The sequence below is a fragment of the Lynx canadensis genome, chromosome D2, assembly GCF_007474595.2.
Source record: "Lynx canadensis isolate LIC74 chromosome D2, mLynCan4.pri.v2, whole genome shotgun sequence".
NCBI lineage: Eukaryota > Metazoa > Chordata > Mammalia > Carnivora > Felidae > Lynx > Lynx canadensis.
The window spans coordinates 59,153,135-59,175,247 of record NC_044313.2 but is presented as its reverse complement, the minus strand read 5'-3'; the positions used below and the strand labels follow the sequence as shown (position 1 = coordinate 59,175,247).

Below are 22,113 nucleotides of genomic sequence, written 5' to 3'. Positions count from 1 at the left end.
GAAAACAAGAATAAAGTGGTTATATGTAAGTGATGAATTACTAAATTCTATTCCTGAAATCATAATTACAGTATATGTTAACTAACTTGAATTTCATAAATAAATAAATAAATAAATAAATAAATAAATAAATAAATAAGAAAGTGATACTAGGAAAGTTAAGGTAAAAGAATTTTAAAGAAAATGAATTTTTAGCAGCAAATTCCCTAAATATGTCAAAAAAAAAAGAGTAAAGAATCCACTGGATTTGGCAATTGAGAGGTCAAAAATTGAGAAATGGTATGAGTTGAAGAAAGAGTGAGAGGTAAACTGGGAACAGTATAAGTAGGCTATGGTATCAAACTTGATTAGTAAGGAAAGAAGAGAAATATGGTGATGGCTGTTCAAAGTATACCCTTTAAAAATTTTTCAGAATTTCAGAATTTAAAATTTTTGATGGGCGTCTGGGTGGCTCAGTCAGTTAAGTGTCTGACTTCAGCTCAGGTCATGATTTACAGTTCATGGGTTTGAGCCCCGCATCATGCTCTGTGCTGACAGCTCAGTCTGAAGCCTGCTTCAGACTGTGTTTCCCTCTCACTCTGCCCCTCCGCCACTCATGCTCTGTCTTTCTCAAAAATAAATAAACATTAAAATTTTTTTTTAATTTTTGGAAAAACATCTGTTGCATTTCCTTTTAGCCCAATGCAGAACCCATTCCAAAGCTTCCCTTACCAGTAATTGTCTAATTTCTCTTCTTGAATATTTCTTTTCCTTGAATAGGAAGCTTATTAACTCAATAGATAGTTCATTACACTTAACTTGTTTTTGAAATATATGATACATAGAAAAACACACATAAATTGATAGTGAATATTTATGTCAAATACACCCATGTAAGCAATATCTACACTAAGAAACAGATACAACAAGCAATACAGAACCCACCAAAGAGTAATCATTATTTTGACTCTCACATACATAGATTAGTTCTACTTGTTTTTGAACTGTGTATAAATAGAAACATTCAGTATTTACTTTGTGGTGTCTCACTTCTTTCACTCAACATTATGAGATTCATTCTTATTGTTATATGTGGCTGATAATCATTCATTATCATAACTGTACAATATTTCACACATTATTGTATGACTGTTTATGTTATTGGTAAGACTTCTGGTCAACAGTGGGCTATTAGTAGTTAAGTTTTAGGGGAATCAAAAGTTATACCCATATTTTTGACTGTTCAGAGTTGGGTGGGTAGGAGGGAGCATGGTGCAAGGACCAACTGTACTCTTATGTGAAGTATCTATTCAAGACTTTTATCCATTTTTCCATTGAACTGTTTAACTTTCTCTTTTTATATGTAGGGGTTCTTTATAATCTAGATAGGAGCCATTTGTCAGATACATGTATTTAGAGTATCTTCTCCCATCTGTGAATGTCTTCTCATTCTCTTAATGGTGTACTGTTATGAACAACCATTCTTAGTTTTAATATAAACCACTCTCTCTCTATATTTTTAATTTTAGGGTTAGTGCTTTTGTGTTCTATTTTCAAAAACCCTTGCCTATTTCAGGATTTTAAGATTTGCTCTTATGTTTTTCTCTATTTCCTAATATTGTCCTATATACTATATTCTTTTTTTCTCATAGCTTATCTTCTTTGTATTAGTCAAATATTTTTTTATGATTCCTTTTATTTATACTAATATGTTATACTTCCTTTAACTATTATGTTAGTATTTACATCTGAGGAATTAAACATGCATGTTTTTTAACTAAAATGTAATTGACATATAACATTGTATTAGTTTCATGTGTACAACATAACAATTTGATATTTGTATACACTATGAAATGATCAACATTTGTCATCCAAGCCTTGAACAATCACTAATAGTTTGCCTGGCTTGGCTTTCCTTACTCCCAGAAAAAAACCTCCTACTTAGGCCAAGTCTAATACTCAGACTATACTAACAATTATACATGCCTTCAGGGAAAGAAATGACTATCAGCAGCATGCCTTAGAATGGTTCCCCTCCCTGAAATTTTAGTTCACTTAGTCTTTGTTGTTTCCACAGCTCTAGGAAGTATAATTTATTTGGCGTGTTCTAGGTATTGCAAAAGAAAAATTGGCTTGCTATAACCAACCTGGAAATCAAAAAGCAATTACATTTTAATAGCTCTAATTGTTTTTTAAAACTCTTTATACTGAAACAAAACTGACTCTCCTGCATTTTCCATTCATTCTCTCAATTTTGAAATCTGGGAAAACATAGCTTTATTTTATCCTCTTATATTTTCATCTATTTGAAGAATCATCTCCCTTATATCTTTTTCCCCCAGTATAAATACCAAGAAATTCTATTTTTTTTATATTTAAATTGTTTGCCATCCTGGTCATCATCTTTAGGAAACACTTCAGTTTATCAATATCCCTATTAATATGCAAATATGAAAAAATATACTAACTGCTGTCATAAAGCTCAGTGAAGGAGAAGAGATGGAAAATCATATAAAGATTAATATAGTTACAGAAGAAGGTAACTGATGAGCTGTTTTTAAAGTCACGTGAACAAAAGAGCAAAAAAAATCACATAATCAAAGACAAAAAAATACAAAACAGAGTTACGAAGACTGAGATGAAAGCTTGCAAAATGAATAAAAGCTCATAAAAATACTTAGCAAAAAGTAGAGCCTTTTGTCACAGATTCTTATAACTCAAGAATCACAGATTCTCATAACTCAATGCCTAATGTCTAAAATGTAATTAATTATAGAGATTTTCTTGGTTTAGATACAGATATTTATTTTACACAGTTATACCCAGATCTACTGGATTATCAAAACAATTTCAAGTAAACACTTTTAAATCTTATCATAAAAATTTAGCTAGTGAATGATCTTCTAAAAACAGACAATTCTATTACCCAAAGAGAAATGTTTATAAATTCTCTCTTACAGAAGCCAAAGATGTGTATATAGAACACAAACTCTTAATATTACTAAGGTTTTATAGAAGAGTTAAAGGATTTCATTATATATACAGAATTTATACATATTCTATATATGTATATATATATTATATCGATGTACATATACTACATATTATATATATTTCTTACTATATATAGAACTTACACATTTAAGAATCAAACTACCGCTAAAATGGTCAGTACTTTAACAAGGCATATTTAATTCTAAAAATATGTGACTCTCTATCTCTCTCTTAACATATTAAGCAAACACCTGTGTAACTGATCCCCTCTCTTTAAGTACTTAGGGATGCATGTGGCACCTGAGGTGTCTACTTTGAGCTTCTATTAATATGTTTGTTTTCCCAGAGCTGTTGGCACCTGAAAAATTCAAAGATACATTTGCAGTGACTGTGGCTTAAAGAAGAAGGATACAATTTGGGTGTTCTGTGTTGCTTCTAAGAATTTCTCTGCAAATAAATGCCATTTAATAGATTCTTAATTGAGTAAGTTTAACATAGAACATAATGGCCAAAAATCTAAATCCGAAAAAATAAAACATCAAACCCCAAATCCCCCCTTACCTAGAAGTATAAATAGTAGTGACCTACATTTAAAATTCTATTAACAGGAACAAGTATTTCATCCCATAATTAGCAATAAGATTAGGAAAAAAAATAACCCTGAGAGAGGCATCAATTCTACTTAAATTCATGGTTAGAAGTAAATGAGAGCAGAGTTGACTTGGGCCTGAGCACAAATGTGACATCTGCCATTATTAAAGTGGGAAAGAGACAAGATAAGTAGATTGGAGATACTTAAGACAAGCTCCTGAAACTTTATGAGACTGCAAACCTGCTGTTCTGCTAATGTTTAATATTTGTCAAAGATACAGATGAAGCTCTCCAGTCCAGGAAATTAGGTGGACCCACACTGCCACGTGGAGGCAAAAGAAAAGCTGTTACAAACATTCGAAGTTTGAGGCTAATGCAAAGTGCCTGACATGTTGCCTGGCACGCTGTAAGTGCTCATTACTATTAATTGAGTTGGATATTAATTGAATTGTAGGTTTACTAAAAGCATGCTTCCTCAGTTGGGAGGCCTGGGCAAAGGCGGCTAAAATTAACTGACAAATTCAAAGCCACCTATTTTTAAAATGCATGGTAAGCAACACAGGAAGCTTTTACATGTAGCCAGCAAAATCTGAGCTTTCAATCAATAATTTCCTTCACTGAGGTGTGAAACATGGAATAGATCCAGAAGCACAGATGGGATTTTACATCTGCACATGCAATTTCCCTTTTCTCCATTTTTATAGAAACTCTATTTCATTTTTTTCAAGAATGATAGAATTTACCAGTAAAATGTAGCACTACTTACTGCCTTTGGAAATGTTGATCACCTCCATTTCACATTTTCAGCAGCGATTTAACTGTCTTTCAGCATGTGTAGAAAGATTTCTTTTTTAAGTATAAACTCCCCTTTACTAGATCCCGAATAATTTCAGAAGATTCAGTTCTTCCAGGGATCTAAACCTTTTCCAGTATCTCTCCCCATCCTTATTCCTATTTTCTGAAGAGAATGCTAAGTCTTCATAGATTCTTAAGGCCAAAATGAATCTTGGGGATCATGTTAATACAATCTTCTCTTCAACAGATAAGTAATGAGGTCCCAGCAAGGTTGGTGACTTGCTTAAGTCCCTTTGCTGGTTAGTGATAGGGAGATGAGAAAAGTACACATGCACCACAATCCACAATTACAGAGCAACACGTAAGGGGACCAACATACAACTTTATCTCCAAAAACTGATTTCTAGGATTCCATTAGAATGCAAAGCCCTTATCCTTTAAAGTAAGTCAGATTCATTTGAGGGTATAAAGGAATCTGATTTTCAAAATCTAAGGGTGTTTCTCAAAAAATTTAATTCAAACATCATGTTTCCTAATCACATTACATTTAAAAAATAAATAAAGCATTAAAATAGTACTGGACCTAATGTTCAATATGGTGACTATAGTTAAAAAACAATAATTAACAATAATAATATTGAATTGTAAATTTTGGTAAGGGAGTAAATAACAATACTACAACATAAACAAGGAAAACATTTAAAGAGAAATGTTCAATTTAGCTTTAGAAACATACCCTACTAAAACAAACAAGCAAAACCAGTTGATATGGTCTCTGATTGTCATGCTGATTACTCTGGCCCAGACCTCTCTTCTGAGACCCAGAGTTGAATAAAGTCCCTCTCCAACATCTCCATGAGGCTATGTCAAAATCTCTACATTTTTATCATATCTAACACCAAACTCACAAAGCAACTGTGAACCCATTCCCTTGTAGTGAATGCTGTTCCAGTGAATGCTCTCCAAATCAGGGCATTTGTGCATCCAGAAACCCAAATACCTTTGAGACTTTCTCACTCAGCCCCATTTCTAATCCCTTCACCAGATTCTGTCCCTCCACTAAATGTTCCTGACATTTATGGAATTCCCTCCACCTCATGGCTATCACCCCCATCCACAGTGTCTTCTGACTTCTCTAATGGATCCTCCAGTAGCCTCCTAACAGCGTTTGCACACATCCACTCTTGCCTCTAATTCTCTCTCCTCTTCAGAATGCTCTTTTTGTAAATATGAATCAATTCATGTCACTTTCCTGCTTAAAATCCTTCAATGGCTTCCAACTGTTTTATAACATCTAAACCTGAGGAACAAACAAGCCTAAAATTGGTCCCATCTCAAACTAGCCTCTGCCTACACCCCCAGTCCCATGCTGTAGTTTCTAGTTCCACTGTTCTGGTCTCTCCTTCACATGGCTGTCTCTGATCTTTTGCCGTGTTAGTTTGGCTTGACGCACGCTTCCTCCCACCTTCACTCATCTATTCACTCACCTCAATTCTCATGAAACATTTTTAGGGAAACCTTCCATGATGTATCTCCCTGCAAGACTAGTTCCCTGTATTTCTCCTCCATAACCAACATCAAAATTTATATCTTTTTGTGATTATGTGTTTAATGTGTATCCCCTTACTATAATATCTATTTTTGTTCACTCATCACACTAGCATCTCGGATAGCAGCTGACACATAATGCATGTTCAATGATCATTTATTGAATGGATGAAGCAATTAATAAAGACAAAAGAAAGGGTGGAATGGGAAAAGAAAGAAGAATGAGAGCAGGAGTGATTTAAAATATAAAACACAGCAAGAGCTTAGAAAGTCCCATTTCAAACTTATGTTTTAGCTTGGATAATAGTGAACTAGTAGGACATATATACTAGGTCCTAGGCCAGGGTCACACTTTGACCAAGTAAATCCAAGTTATCCAAACTTTAGTTTAAGGACATTCCCTCACAGGAACCACCACATACAAAGGTATCCTGGAATCCCCCCATTTAAACAATACTATTTTCAGACATTTTGCTAAGCTCAGTAAACACCCTAAAATGGGCCTGAAGAGTGACTTTTCCCTAGTGCAATTCCAAGTTCTGAAGAGACTTCTATCTACTTCTAAGACCACACAGCTACAGTGCTTAGTAACCAGTCAATATACAATGTAGAAATCCCTAAAATATGACTGTTTTATAGCATGATTGTGTTTGTGCATGTGTGTGTGTTTGTGTGTGTGTGTGTGTGTGTTGTGTGCATTTGGGTCTCTAAGAAGGTGAAGAAGGAAATCAGCAGGGAAGCGATTGAGACAGCAATAAAATGTTACTCCCTCTAAATAATCTAGGAAAACAGAATCAAGAAAATTATTATGGTTTACAATTTTTTTCTGATGTCATCTTAATATCAGAATCCTCAAAATTCACAGTGAGTATAGCAGGCCAAATATAATTATGAGAATGCAAAAGCAGAGAGAGACAGAAAATGTCAACACACTGCAGTAAGCACTTCATTTGATTATGTGACTTAAAATTTTGGTATAATTTGGCTCCCATTAAGAGTTTTCTTAAATTGGAATACAATTTCTAAGACACTCTTAATCCACTTCAACTAGAACCTACACATGAATTTAAAGTCACCAATAATTCACAATATTTGGGAGGACAAGGCATAATCCATATTTATAAGTTTTAGAGACAAGATTTGCATTCCCAGTCTGGTTTCCCTCATGCTCTGCTGGCCATATTTTTTGTGTTGGGATATTTTTGAGATTGATTTATAAGCACATGCTGTGCATAAGAAAGTCTGCTTTATAAACCCAAGGGAAGTGTCCTAGGGATTAAAGAAACCACCATAAACACAGATATGAATGTCCATGGCCCAGCTTGCTGCCAACTTTCTGCCACAGACACAAAAGGAATGCAGGAACAGAGCAGGACCTAAATCTAAGATCTGAGAGATGTGCAATATCAGGTAAAACTTGTATGTCTGGGTTTGGAAAGCCCCAAAGAAGCCAATAAATCTACAAATATCTCCTCTGGACTAGGAAAGACAATGGAAAGGCAAAGTAGTTGCTCTCCAGCGTCTGTGATATAATTGGGAAGATAAGGCAAAATTCATCATAAGATAGTCACTAACATAGCAGCTTGCATGAAGTACTGAGGAAGGAGTAAAATAACAAACTGCTACAGCGCAGAGAAGCATGTTTATAGAAGTTTTTCGGTTTTTTTTTTTTTTCTAAAGGCTTCCTATAATTGTTAGAATTTAACCTGGCTCCTGGTAGGATCCAGAGAGGCAGGAAAAAGGGAACAAGGGGAAACCAGGATGAGTGATAACCCCAAATGCTTGCATGTCTTTATAAAGAGACACTTTCTTTCAAGAAAAAGAAATCATCCATGTTACATAAACAAGTAGATTGTTTTGCAGGTTAGAGACATTTTCTGCTGGATTAGGTTTTGAAATTGTATTTTTCCACTTATTTTACAGCATCTATATGGGGGTGGGAAGAGAAACGCCAGCAAGTAAATTTCTACCTTTCACAGAGATTTTGCTGTTTATCATTTAAAACAAAACTACTGAGGTATGGAACAAAATTTTGGAAGTCAGGAATACATTTGGAAAATCTGATGCTAATGAAAAAACCTGGACTCAGGATATAATTCCCATCTAGAGTGTTTTATTGTTAAGTCCCAACAAATCAACAGATTTGCTGACACAATTTTTTTTTTTTCTCCTCAGAGAGGAAAGTTATTTTTGTTGTCTTTATTATGCTTAGGCCTTTCAACCAGTATTTAATCAGGAGTCATTATCTTCCTCATTTTTAAATTTTTTTTTTCAACGTTTATTTATTTTTGGGACAGAGAGAGACAGAGCATGAACAGGGGAGGGGCAGAGAGAGAGGGAGACACAGAATCGGAAACAGGCTCCAGGCTCCGAGCCATCAGCCCAGAGCCTGATGCGGGGCTCGAACTCACGGACCGCGAGATCGTGACCTGGCTGAAGTCGGACGCTTAACCGACTGCGCCACCCAGGCGCCCCATTCCTCATTTTATAGATATGCAGAGAAAAGGTGAAATTACATGTCCAAAGTTAAACAGTAAATCAGATTCCTATTCTAGAATTACAATTCTCAGTCTTTTCAATTTAGTTGATATTTGATATTTGAACTATGAATACTTTTCACTAATAAGCCAACCATTCTAATAATGTCCAAATGTTTCCTTCTCCTTCCTTCAAATAGACGAAGCTAATAAATTTTTGAGCACTTCAACTTGATTGCATCTCAAATATAGATTAATGTGGCAACACTAATAATTACTGGAAAAATGAGTGTTGGCAGAAGCATTTAAAAAATGCTTAATTCTCTGAGCTCGTTTCAGCTATATATTGAACAATGATATGAAAGTGACAAGCAGAGCTATGTAGAAAAAGAACACAGGACACGATGGAGTGTTTCAGTCAATCGGGAATAATATTATAATCATCCCTCTCACTTATTGAGAACTTACTATTCCAGGAATCACACATATATTATCTCCAGTGCTAATAACAAAACTGTAAGGTAGGGATTATTATTTTCATTTAATCAACACCAATATTGTGGCTCAGAGCGGTTAATGAACTCGCCCAAGGTCACCCACCTGGTAAGTGATGGAGACTGACCCTTCTCTTTCCATCTGCACTGCTAGTACTTACACCTGACCTCAGGCCCTCATCACCTCTCACCCATCATTTTGCTGTATTCTCATAAACCATATGGATACCTGTTGCTGCTCCTCCGTATCCAATACTTGCTCCTGCCATTTAAGTAGTTCCAGCCCCCTGGACCAGCCATCCTGTCATCTGTCTTATGCCTCTGTGCTTCTACCTAGGATGGTCTGTTTTTCCCCTAGGGAGTTTCTTATTCTTCCTTCAAGGCTTAGCTTAGGAGTTCTCTTTATGAAGAGTTTCCTGACTCTAGCCTAGCAGAGTGTATCATGCTTTCCTCTGAGGCCACTGCATAACCCCATTAAGGCCGAGCTTAACAGGAACCATTCTTCAGTTATCTTTAAATTACCAGTACCTAGTACAGGTCCCAAAATCTAGCTGGTGTTCAATAAACAGGGATACTCATACTACATTGGGTAGAAATTTAAGCTGGACCCAAAGTGATTACAGACGACAGACATAGAATATGTTCATTCTCTTTGCATTACAAGGTCATTGAGATTGCACTCAGTGGTCTCAGGGACCAAAAGATTGTCTTTCAAAGCTATGGAGAGAATTTTTAAAAATTGCAAATAAAAGAATTTTTTATGCTGTGTTTTAGTTAAAAATTAGATCAGTTACTCCTTCATTTGCTGTTCATTTCCCCTGTTACATTTATTAATTATCAAAGATATTAGTTGGTTTGAACAACTGCTTGCTCCCTTATAGTCCATCTGTGCTCTCTTCTCAATAATACATTGAAGTCATAAGTGCTGGATTTATTGCCTCAGTGATTTCCATGGCACAAATTGTGATTTCACTACAGCACTGAGCAGAAGGGAGAGCTAATGGGCAAGGCAGAAAATGCTTAATCAATATCGCTCGTGGCATAAGTTGAAAACCCTAAACCCCCAAGCAGATTTGGAAAGGGATATACTCAAGGCCCCAGTCTCTAGAAATGCATTTCCTACACCATGAAGTTGAGAATCATTTTCCTTCCTCCCAAATTCTCAATTACTCTATGGGGCTCTTAGGGACTCACTGAATCTATGAATTGCTCAGCTGGTCCACAGGAGAAGAAATCTCTGAAGGAATGAGGTGGGAATATAGAAAAGGAAGGGCCTTTTCTCCTCCAAGTACATGCTTTTTTTTTTTTTAAGATAAATTATCTATTCTGTATCAGCACAGAGAAGAAAATTTCAACATGTGAGCACTAAAAGAGATCTTAAAGATCAGATGTCAAGCTCTAGAACTAATAAAAGCACCTCCAACCTGGGTAGTCCAGGGAATTGACCACAGTATTATGAGTCAAGACACTAACCAGATTTTGGTGACCAGAAACTGTCAACCTATATTAATTAAATTCTTATGAGCAGAGTGTAACTTGAATGCTGAACCAGGCAGGCATTTCTGTGGTAGTCATGCATTCTGAGAGAAGCCACCTGTGTGTTCTGACCATAAAGCAGCTGTGCCCCTTGGATCAGGAGGGGCAAGCATGATCAGGGGACCACTAAGCATACTGGTATAAAGACTTCTGCATTATTAAAATTCTTAAACTTTGAATCCTTTCAAATACCCACAGGAGCTATCTAATTTATTAGAGAAAGAGTCTTCCTTTCTTCAAAACCATGTTGTTGGGGCACCTGGTGGCTCAGTCCATTAAACCTCCAACTTTCTGATTTCAGCTCAGGTCATGATCTCACAGTTGGTGAGTCTGAGCCCAGCATCAGGCTCTGGGCTGACAGTGCAGGGCCTGCTTGGGATTCTCTCTCTCATCCTCTCTTTCTTTACCTCTCCCATTTGTACTCTCTGTCTCTCAAAAATAAATAAATATACTTAAAACACACACACACACACACACACACACACACACACACACACGTTGCTAATGTCCTCAAGTAAAAAGAAAGGGCCTAAGATGTAGCTCCAGCACCATGACACAAATATAAGTCACATAGTTGCCCTCTAACTGAACACACTGTGAGGTACAATTAGAAAAATGGTCAGCCAACAGATCCAATAAATTTGTCAATGTTCTTTCGTGTGGCTATCTAGGAAATGTTGTTTAATGCTAAAAATTGCTACATAGTGTAGTTTTCTTTTTCCTGCCAACACCATTCCTAAAACAGAATGACCCTATCTCATGGTGTTACTTTTCATTGTCTACTCAATACAAAATTTCAACAATGTTCTTGGAATTTTAACTACATTTGAATTATATGTGAACTGTTCTTATTTTCTAGAATTTTTTCATTCTTAATTTGTATTTTTAAATTCTTCAAAAAGACTAAGAAAACCTGCATTATTCAGTCACTTGTGATTACAGTTCAACAATAAGAACCTAGTACTAAGAAACTATACAGCTTTGTCCCTACACTGTCACTGGTATGTGTCCCAGTTTCATGTCCTATAATAAAAAAATATAAAATCATTGAAAATAAGCCATTCAAAATACATTCGTTCTTCCCATAGGTATTTGGGATTATTCCCATTGTATACTTTTAAGAATCTGATTTACTTACAAAAACTATAAATATTTTATGAAAATGTAAGCTTAAGCCAAAAAAAGCATATGAGAAAAGAAAAAAAAATAAGAGGTAAGAAAAATCTAATCAGTTCTCTATTAGGATGAGACAAAGATACAATAAATTCAGTTGATGATAATCATTTTCCGAAGTCAACACCTGTTCAAAAAAGAGATGCCTTGTTTTGACAAAATTTCTCAGAAAGAGGGTGAAATCACAGGCTATAGTTCCTTACAAATAAGCACAAAATATCATACACTGAAAGCCTTCTCTCTTAGTATTTATACTTATAACTAGTCTCAAGTTTACCAGTTTTTTAACTTGACATTCATATATTCTAAATGAGGATAGAAACTCAGTGATAGTAGACAATCTATCCTCAGATCTGTCGTGCCTTGAATTATCCTCAAATGTTTGGCACAATTGTATGCCTGAAGTGAGAATTCCACAAATACTTACTAGTGAGAAAGGGTAATAGGAAGAAAATACCAAACATGTTCTTATTGGGAAAAAGTCACTAACCATTTCCAAGTTGTGTGTGTATGTATTTATACACAAACATATATTATGTTTACATACAGAAAATATGCTTATATATATAAGTATACTTATTATATATTATAAATTATACATAATATATAATATACTGTGATTATATATAATATGCCTATATTATCTCATGTAATATCAGAATTCCATTTATAAAATTTAAAACTAAATCTGAGGGGCCAAAATCAGATATTAAGAGTATATTAATTTAAAAATTTTTTATAACTCTATTCAGAGGTTCATTCAGGTGAGAACTTCTTTAGTAGCCATGAGAAAATTATAAGAAACATTTTGCACCTTAGATTAGTTTAGATGTCCTATCCCTTATATTAGATTTCCTTAATTGTGTATTTTTTAAAGATTTGTATCAGTTTTTCCTTTTTAATCTTGATATTTTGATAATAGGTACTTAAATAATAGAATGAAAAATTATGAATTTTTCATACTATCCATAATGGTATAAAATTAAACTTTTTCACAAGGAAGACTGTACCCCGTAGAAATTCTATCTGGAGTATATGTCTGTAAATTAAGGTTCATCCTTTCCTTCATCACTTATCTCATATCATTCTGGTCATTGGTTAGCAGTATAAATTGTAGGACCTAACAATTAGGAAACAGTAATAAAAACATAAAATTCCCTTGTATTATTTTATAGTTGTGCCTTGTGTATTACTGAATATCCAGCCATGTTAAAAGGAGCTAAAACATATTCTCTAAGGTACTCTGATGATAATGAAGATTGTTATGCAACCTCAGGCTCGAGTTTTAAAGTCTAAATATGAGCTAAAATACTTTGATTTTTTTAACCACATTTGATATCACTTTGAACCTACAGCTAAAACCAAATCACAATATTGGTAATGAAATAAGGTGGACCATTAAGACATAACACTTCACATTTTTCCTTTACGTACTTTATTTTTAATTAGTTTGATCAAAGCCATAGTTGAAAAAGATTATCTGTGTATATATGTAGCTGATCACATAACCCTCATCAAAGATACAACCATTTAGCTGTCCCATATTATTAAGAAGTTAAGACAGACATACTACAGCCTATGAAGTAAGGTAAGAGAAAATGAACCTAGAAAATGACAGTTTGTAAGTGCTAGATGAAACTGAGAGAGAGAGAGAGAGAGAGAGAGAGACAGAAAGAGACTAAAATTAAGTGAGACAATATAGGTAAAACACTGGCCAGAGCTAGATACTCCCTACTCCTAACATTAATTTCAATCACTCTAATGATAGTCACCCCTTATACAATCTGTATGTGCTGACACAAGTTAGAAGTTAATCTATTTAAATGTCAACAAGAGTTATTTTACTGTATTAGAATAAAAGCTGTATTATAAGGAAATACTTATTAAATTTTGTAATCTTTGTGTCATATAAAATTTGAAATCATAAATTAATCATTAATATATTGATAATTATTAAATTATATTAATGAATTACTTGTAATGAATTAGATTAACTATATCTATTAGCTCAACTTTATCTGAAGATCTTGTATCTTCATTACAAACATAAGTATATAAATGTAAACTTTGTGAGTAGTTCTTTTCACTGCCAGTCTTTCTACTAACAAGAATTTTCAAAATTTTACTAATACACAAGCCTGTAAAACTCTAAAAAATCTTTATTCTCTATAAAATTTATAGTCTATATAGATCATGTTAACATAAATGAAATAATATCAATATTATAAATAAGACCAAGCTGGCCAGCTCAAACATGATGTTACCTATATAAAGGCTCAGAGAAAAGGCAGATCTTTCTCTCCATTTCCATAACTTACACACACTTCCACCCACCTAGGAAAAACAGTATTGTATAACTGCTGGCTTCTTCAAAGGAATTGATTTTGTTCATTCAGTATCCCAAGGATACTAAATGATGGTTGTATGGATAGATGGATGGATGGAAGAAATGGTACATGTTGATACTTATATACATTGAAATTCTGAAGAAATTCATAGCGGGAGCTCATCACTACAGAATCAAATTATCTGATGGGTTTTCATATAGGAAGTATTATATGAACTAAATCCTGAAGTGTAAGATTTTTATGCAACTGATATAGAATATTATCTCATTTAGCTTGTAGATAATCTCAACAAAAACATCTCAACTAATTTAAAACTCAGGTTGAAGAGAAACTCTTTTCTAATCAGTCGATAATCATATCATTTGAAAGCCTGTTTGGAAAACCAATACAAGATTCAGGGAATCCTAAGGTACAGCTCTCTGGGTCCTCAATAGAAATGAGGACCCCAAAGAGAGTCTGGATATCAAAATCCTGCCAATGTAGGATAACTTCTCAAGATCAGGCATGTCAGAAATGGACAGCCTATTTTATGAAGAAGGTCAAAACTCCAATAAGCTAGCAGGGAGTGAAAAACCAGTTGGAAAGCAGGTAGGATATCAGAAATCATGACAGAAAACCAAATATCAATGCCTATGTTCAGAGAAATCCCATACAGTACCCCAACATGAGACTGAAATGCCCTGTCAGTCACAGATACAAAGAGTTCTTTTACCAGACACGTCTGTAGCAGTGCCAAACACTATAATTTGTTGTTTGTTTTGAAGTGTTGAATGCAATTGATGATTTTCACTCATTCACAGATTTATACAAATCTATACTAAAAATATCAACAGCTGTATCATCATTATATGATCCTTAAGTGGACTATTGTAACTACAATTTCCGGGGAGGGGAGGAAGAAAAAAGAAAAAGAAGGAGATTGTTTTAAAACTGATTAGCAACTGCACCTCATTGCACAACAGTATGAAGAAACAGATTTGGAAACACAGCATCAAGATCAGTGGGGCCTTTGAGTCACAGTCTCAATTTGGGTCCCATCACTTTACCTGGCAACTGTGCCAATTTAGCAGGCATCGGACTGTGCAGAAAGATTTGCATGTAAATGGAAACAGTTTGGGGCATTTTGCTTTGCCTCAGTAAAAGAGAAACATCACTTTCTACTGGCACTACAAAAATAAAACAGAGGTTAACACAGAAGGATCCTGAGCAGAGTCCATTACTGGGAGAGCTAATTTGGCAGGTGAACCAAACTCTTGGAGATCACGGGCTGTGTTTCCAGGGAGCACTAGAGTCTGAAAAATGCAGGTGTGGAAGGTATTAAAGGACAAAGCACAGATAAAACATTCTGCAATTTATAGGAGGAAAATCACCAAATTAAGAATATTTTATTTTTAATATTGTTTTTAAAATTTTTATATATTTCAAACATGTAACTAATACTTCACATAATAAAATATATTAATGTTTTAACGTAAAATTAATAATAAAAGGTTTAAATAATTAAAATAAAATAAAAAGTAAACAAGGATTGTAAACATTGTAACACAGCACTATGTGCCTCATCATTAGTATGTATTTTTGGAAATTCATTGTAGCCCTCTACTTCTATCCTAGAGTCATAATAGCCTGGTCTTAACATCATTAGACTGTAGCAGATTTTCTTAGCCATGTAGTTCTCATAAAGCCCAGTCATCCTATGATGGTTTTTAATTTCTTCCCAGGCTATACTAAGTACCCTTTACTCTACTATTTCATTCATTCATGTGTTCATTGATTCATTGAATACATATTTAGTACTTACTATGTTTAAGGCACCATGTGAAATGATATAAGCCGTAGGGAAATGTGGTTAATCATAGATTTTATGCTCAAGAAGGTTATGGTCTAACATAAAATAAAATACATGTACAAATAAGGACCAAAGAAGACAGACCTTCAAAATATACATACCATAAAAGTATTGAGGCAGTTCATTAATAATTCAAGGAAGAGAGAACAAGAACAAGAATGAATGAATACGACAGAAATGCCAGTTGGGGAAAAGAGAAACTCTCTTTCTATATGAACTCCTCTCTTTTCCACTTGCTAAACATGTTAGAATGGTTTATATTCCAACCAGAAGCTTTAAGGACAAGCGCTTGGTTTACCTCCAGCATCTAACACACAGCACCAGGCCCAGAGAAGGCATTCAACAAATCTTTGTTGAAGTGAATAAATTAATGAATGAATACTTCTATTTGCTTTTGTAGATACTAGCATGTGAAATTATGAAAACCAATGTATATGTAGCCAGCTCCCATTTATTTCTCGTTGCAAATCTGGAATAGAAACAAATTGTTTTGTAAAGACAAAATACATTCACAAGTGGAAACATCATTTAAATATTTAAGATATATTTTTAGAGATTGCAAAGATAAGGGGACCTGAATTTTATAAGATTCTCCATTACTTAGATGGAATGGGGACACTACTAAAATTACAAATTTGCAAGACACACATAAAATTCAGAATTTGTTTTCTTTTTACTCCAAATGCATTTTGGTGCAAGGAGAACTAAGACCTTTTAAGTGAAACTTGATTTTTTTTTTTCACTTTATAATTTCATTCTGCAGGAGTTCACTATATTTTTGACACAAAAGACACTAGAATAATTATTATCCTCTTGTATGTAATGCTTTATTTCACATTATTCTCAAGTTCCAGACACTGGAAAATTTTCAAAATCATATTGAGTCCTTGCCTTATTATCATATACTTTTGATCTCAGGATAGCTATTCTTACTTTAGTTGGCAACTTAGCTCTTCAAAATACCAAAATTAATATCAAAGTCTGGATTACATGTAATAATTTAAAAACATTTAAAAAGTTAGGGTTTTTTAAAGCTTAAAGGTAGCATAACATAAGTGCAGGCTCTTAATTAAGTTCTTCCTGAAAAATTTTTAAAATAAATTACTACTAGAATCAAAATAATTAAAATTAATGATCCAACATTCTGTTGTACTTACACAAATTAACCATTAGAATGCTAAAGAGTTCCAAGAGATAGATTGCTCTTCAAACAGATAAATCAGCTTCAAAGTAAAATATAGTATGTCTGTGGGAGAGTCTATAAAAGTAAATGTAAATCACTTTTCAGCAAAATTGGCTCTTGCCAATAAATCTGGAAAATAACAACATTATTTCCAAACAAGAATGATGGCTGGTTTGTTATGCACCCACAAAGGATGAACAATATAATTAGTAGAATCAGCAAATCAGAGCACAGTATGCATACACATATGAATATACATATATATATACATATACTTGTCCTTATACATAACACACAATAACTTGTATCCCAGCTCACCCCATCCATTGTCTTCCTTCACTCTCTTGCATTATTTTATCTATTTTCCTCACTAGTCTATGATTTTGCCAAAGAGCAGAAATAATGTCTTATTCATGTTTGTTTCTCACTTCCCCTTTCCTGCTGTCCCCCCAGCACCTACCTATAACCATGTTTACATACAGAAAGAAATAAAGCAACTATTATTTAATAGGAAACAGAATAATCAAACTACAGATTGAGGTTCCTAACCTTTTGCATTTTTTGGTGTAAAGAAAAGTTTAACATCACTTAATTGGAAAAATTTCTACCAACTTCCAAGTCAACACAGAAATTTAGCTTTAAAATCCCTAAAGGTCTCCCTAAAATATCTTACACATATTTGTATCTGACAGTATATGTAAAGTTTCTGTCCTAGCCCAGAATGTTCTCCAAATTAGACCCTTTTCCTTACACTTTGAATTAACCAATATGAGCTTTGTAAGAAGCAGACAGCTCTGATTTTGAGCCATCACCACTTACACACATAAATCCCTGATAAACTGCTTATTTTCTGAGGGCCCAGTGTGCAAAGCAGTATCATAAAGCTATGGTGTAGCACAGGAAATCTGTGTTCACCCTACTGAAAATAAGATTCAAATGTTGAGAACTGGTGTCTAAATAGTATCAGGCACATTACATTGTGTTCACTTCTCTAGGCTCCAAGGACAGTGCCAGTTAGATAAAGTGATAAATAAGCAGTAAAATGTAGTGATGAAGAAGTCAGGCAACTACTTCTGCAATTCACCAAGTAAGTGATTGTAGACTACATAAACTATCTTAGTTTCCTCAACTGTAAAATGGGGAAAATTATATTTACCTCAAGCAGCCTTTGAGAAACTTAAATAAGATGACCCTAGTCCAGCATGTAGCATGGTACCTAGCACAGTGTACATGCTCAATGAATGATAGTGATGATCATGAGGAAGATATTACAGATATGTCCAGGCAGTTGTTGACCAAGAGATGGAACAAATGGCCACAGCTGCTCAGGTAGCTAGACAGAGAAACCACTACAAAAATCCTAAAGAAATTAAGGTAGGACCTGAGGTGATATCTAAGCCAACTTTGACACTCCTAGGAAACCAACCTGCAATGCTGATGATAATTGCTTACACTACTCTCATCATATAACACTTCCATTTCATCAACTGCCTCAATACTTAGGAACCAAAGTAATAATTAATAATAAAATTTTCAAGATGGGAATCTCTACCTAAGCCAGTAGGGAAGATATTTTCCATTGTTTCTTAATATTACTCAAATAATACCAAGGACATATCTTGGTACTTTGACTGTAAGTAAAACTACCAAAGCTCATGTTTGGAAGGACTGAAACAAATATTATTAACCAATCCCCAAACACACATCAAATTGCACATACTGTAGCAAAACCCGAGGCTACTCTTAGAAATCAGCTATGTACACAAATGGAAAGTAGAGGAATCAAGATGAACAAGTATAAAGTCACTAGCAACTGCTTTTTGAAAAAAGTCAAAACACTTCTTTAAATAAATAAATATATTATTATTATATGTAGTATATCTATATGCATATCTTATATAAGCAGCAAATATGAAATAGTTGTCCAAAACTGATGTATCATCAAAATTTGTATTTTTCACAGAGTTAAATGATTTTGAAATCATAAGTATTGACCACAATATTATATATATGTGTATTTATGCATATGGTTATATACTGTGTATGTATATGCATAAATATATGTATGTAGTCCTACAAATGTACATGTGAATATATCCAATGCTAACTCTTAGACTTTCAAAATCATTTAAGTCAAGCTTGGAAAATTTACTGTGATGCTATATTCAGATATGGTTAGCTGCTAAATTCTTACTGGTACATCTTACCAGTTATTTTCTTGATATTAAGATGTCATTAACTAAGAATCACTGATAGTTGCACAGAAGAAAATACATGTTGAACATTCACATTGATTTTAAGTACCACTCCAAATTCAGAAATATTAAAATGTGAAAAATATGACTTGATATTGAAAAAGTATAATTGTGGGGTTATGTATTTCAAACTAAGACATATCCAGAAATAAGAAACTCTCTAAAGAAAATATGTGGGATTTTTAAGTGAATAATGAGACCTAACTGATAACAGTACAAATTAGGACTTGCACTCTGGACACCAGCAGCCTGTAGATTTTAAACCAAGCAAGAAATTGTCTATGTGTTCACACACACACACACACACACACACACACACACACACACACACACTAAATGTGTCATGGTTTACTGTTTTTCATAAATAGTCACCATAGAAATTACAAATTATTCACAGTAGAATTAATTCCAAGTAAGCCAGGAAGCAGAAGTTTCCGTGACAAATAAGAACAACTATATAAAATCCTACAGATATATGACCCATAACACATTACAGAGCATTGATTTCCCAGAGGCTAATGTAAACAGTTCTATTTTCGTTCTATTTTCGTTCTCTCCTATAACTCAAATCTATTCATGCTGTACAATTACTTTTGCATAATAATATATTTTAACTGAGTAGTTCATCAGTAACAATAGGAATTCTTATATTAAATGAGCATTTTTGGAAGCATCCTGTCATTTCCTTTATGATCTTTCTTGGCTATTTTTTAAAGTGTATGTTTAAAGTCTTTTATTCATGTATCAGACAACTGCATGCTTTAATTTTTTTTTAAGTCCACATAAATAGGAAGAGCTACTGAGGAATTTAATTTAATGAATGGGATTGCATTTCTGCCTCCAAGGACTAAACCCTACACATTTGATACACTGAAATGTCCATATTAAAAAATAAACAATAATCTCAAAAGAAGTGAATTCTTTTGTTCAAGAACACAAGAAAATACTTGTTCAACCAATTTTTACTGAAGGAAAAATAAATACGGATAGAAGGGCTGGGATGGAAAGAAAACTGCCCAAGAGGGTTCTTATCCAGGGAGAAAAGGATAAGGAGTTAACAAAAGAACAAAACCTAGACATTCTATTTTTCTTAGCTTTAGGCTCTAATCTCAGCTGAGATCAGAAAGGAATTCAGTCTAATATGCTCAAACAGAAATATATTTGATACATTCACCAAACAAGAATGGTAGAAGTTTTTATCCATGGCCATTCAACAACATGAATTAGTAATTGGGATATTAAACAGAGATTGGGGCTGAAGTTTCCTCAACTCTGCCTGCTTTTTAGAACAAATTTTTATTATTTCACTGAAAAAAATGGGAATAATCTCTAGATTTTGATAATCAAATCACATTTCAGACTACTCTTTCTGTGCAACCTGTGTATTTCCCTTCTGCTCACATTGATTACTCTCGCTTTTTTCACAGATCTTTCTAATTGCTTTCTTCATTAAGCTACAATTTGCAAGGGAGTCCCTTCCTTATTTTTATCACTGGTTCCTTCAAACTAACATCATCCTTTGCTGCTTTTTAGAACTTCATAGGAGCCAAAGAGTCTCCCTAGGAGTTCCCTAAGCCTAAATTTTATATATATGGACCAAACTACGGACATTAATGTTTCAAAACCTTTTGATAGTAAAACAGATATCAATAAATTATTGAGTAAAAAGATCCAGAATGACTTGCCTAGACAATTCTCTTTCTGCAATGGTTCTCAAAGTATTGTATGTAGATTAACAGCACTAGCATCAAAAGGGGGAAATTGTAAGAAATGCAAATTCTAGGCATTACCCCCCCCCCCACCTACTGAATCAGAAATGCAGGGGAGTTTGGGATTGAGGTGAAGAAGGGGGAGGTGATTTTTATGCATGATAAAGTTTGAGAACCACCATTCTAGTGTATTCCAATATCAGATATAAGTAAATAATACTTTTCTTAGTTCTAAAAGCACAATTTTACCCTAGTGAGTAAAAGCATTTTCTGACTTCGTCAATAAAGCTTACAGCATTTTCAGAACCACTTAGGCGACTATTTATCTGATAATTTGAATTAAGAATTGAGCAGGTCCATCCCAGGCTTTAAAGCTGTTGTATTGTGCTTACTAGTATGAATGAGAATGAGGGACATCAGTTAGGATAGTGTGGGGACACTTGAGCCACAGATACAACCATAGAGGTTAGTCAGGTTAGCACTTCATAGTCATCAAATCTTGCCCCCAAAGTGGTTTGTCGTTTTATAACTGACTTTTCTCATGTCATTTTTTCCCCAGATACCTTTATCAATGAATGTGTCAACCTTTCTGGCATACGACCAGCCCACAATAAGTTACTGTGGGGTGCATCATGAACTTCTCTCTCATAAGTCCTTTGAAACGAATGCACAGGAAGATACGATGGAAACACACCTAGAGACTGAGCTGGACCTGAGCACAATCACAACAGCTGGCCAAATCAGTGACCATAAACAGCAGCTGACTTAACTGAGCTAAGCGGTAGCCAAGGGTTGCCACCAAACTTTGTAACCTCAAGGACAAAAATGAGGAAGATTTGTTCATTGTGGACTCTCAAAACAAAACAAAACAAAAATCCCCTGTCAAACAAAAGTCCAAGATCTATTCATGAAATAAAGAAGACATGAATTGTTTCAAGTCTACACTTTGTAATTAGCTAAGTTGTGCAGTATTTTTTTGACTTAAACAGAGTATGACCCTGAAAACAGAAAAAGAATCTTTTTTTTCAAAACTCATCCTACCTACCTGTAAAAACTGTACAGAGCTAATGTATTTTTCATATTGTAAAGTTTCAATTATAGAAACAACTGATATGTACAGTACCATAATTTAATTACATTTTACTTTACAAACTTTACACATTTCAGTTTCTAAGATTT

The 22,113-nt window shown here is 34.1% G+C and overlaps 1 protein-coding gene across 1 annotated transcript in view; it reads left to right on the top strand.

Moving 5' to 3' along the window:
* Window positions 1-21,833, top strand: part of LRRTM3 (leucine rich repeat transmembrane neuronal 3) — a 159,690-nt gene extending 137,857 nt beyond the window's left edge. The window contains exon 3 of the mRNA XM_030334742.1: window positions 21,494-21,833. Within this exon, the coding sequence (XP_030190602.1) occupies window positions 21,494-21,703 (210 nt within the window). The 3' untranslated portion in view covers window positions 21,704-21,833. The remainder of the gene's footprint in view (window positions 1-21,493) is intronic.
* Window positions 21,834-22,113: the final 280 nt, after the last annotated feature.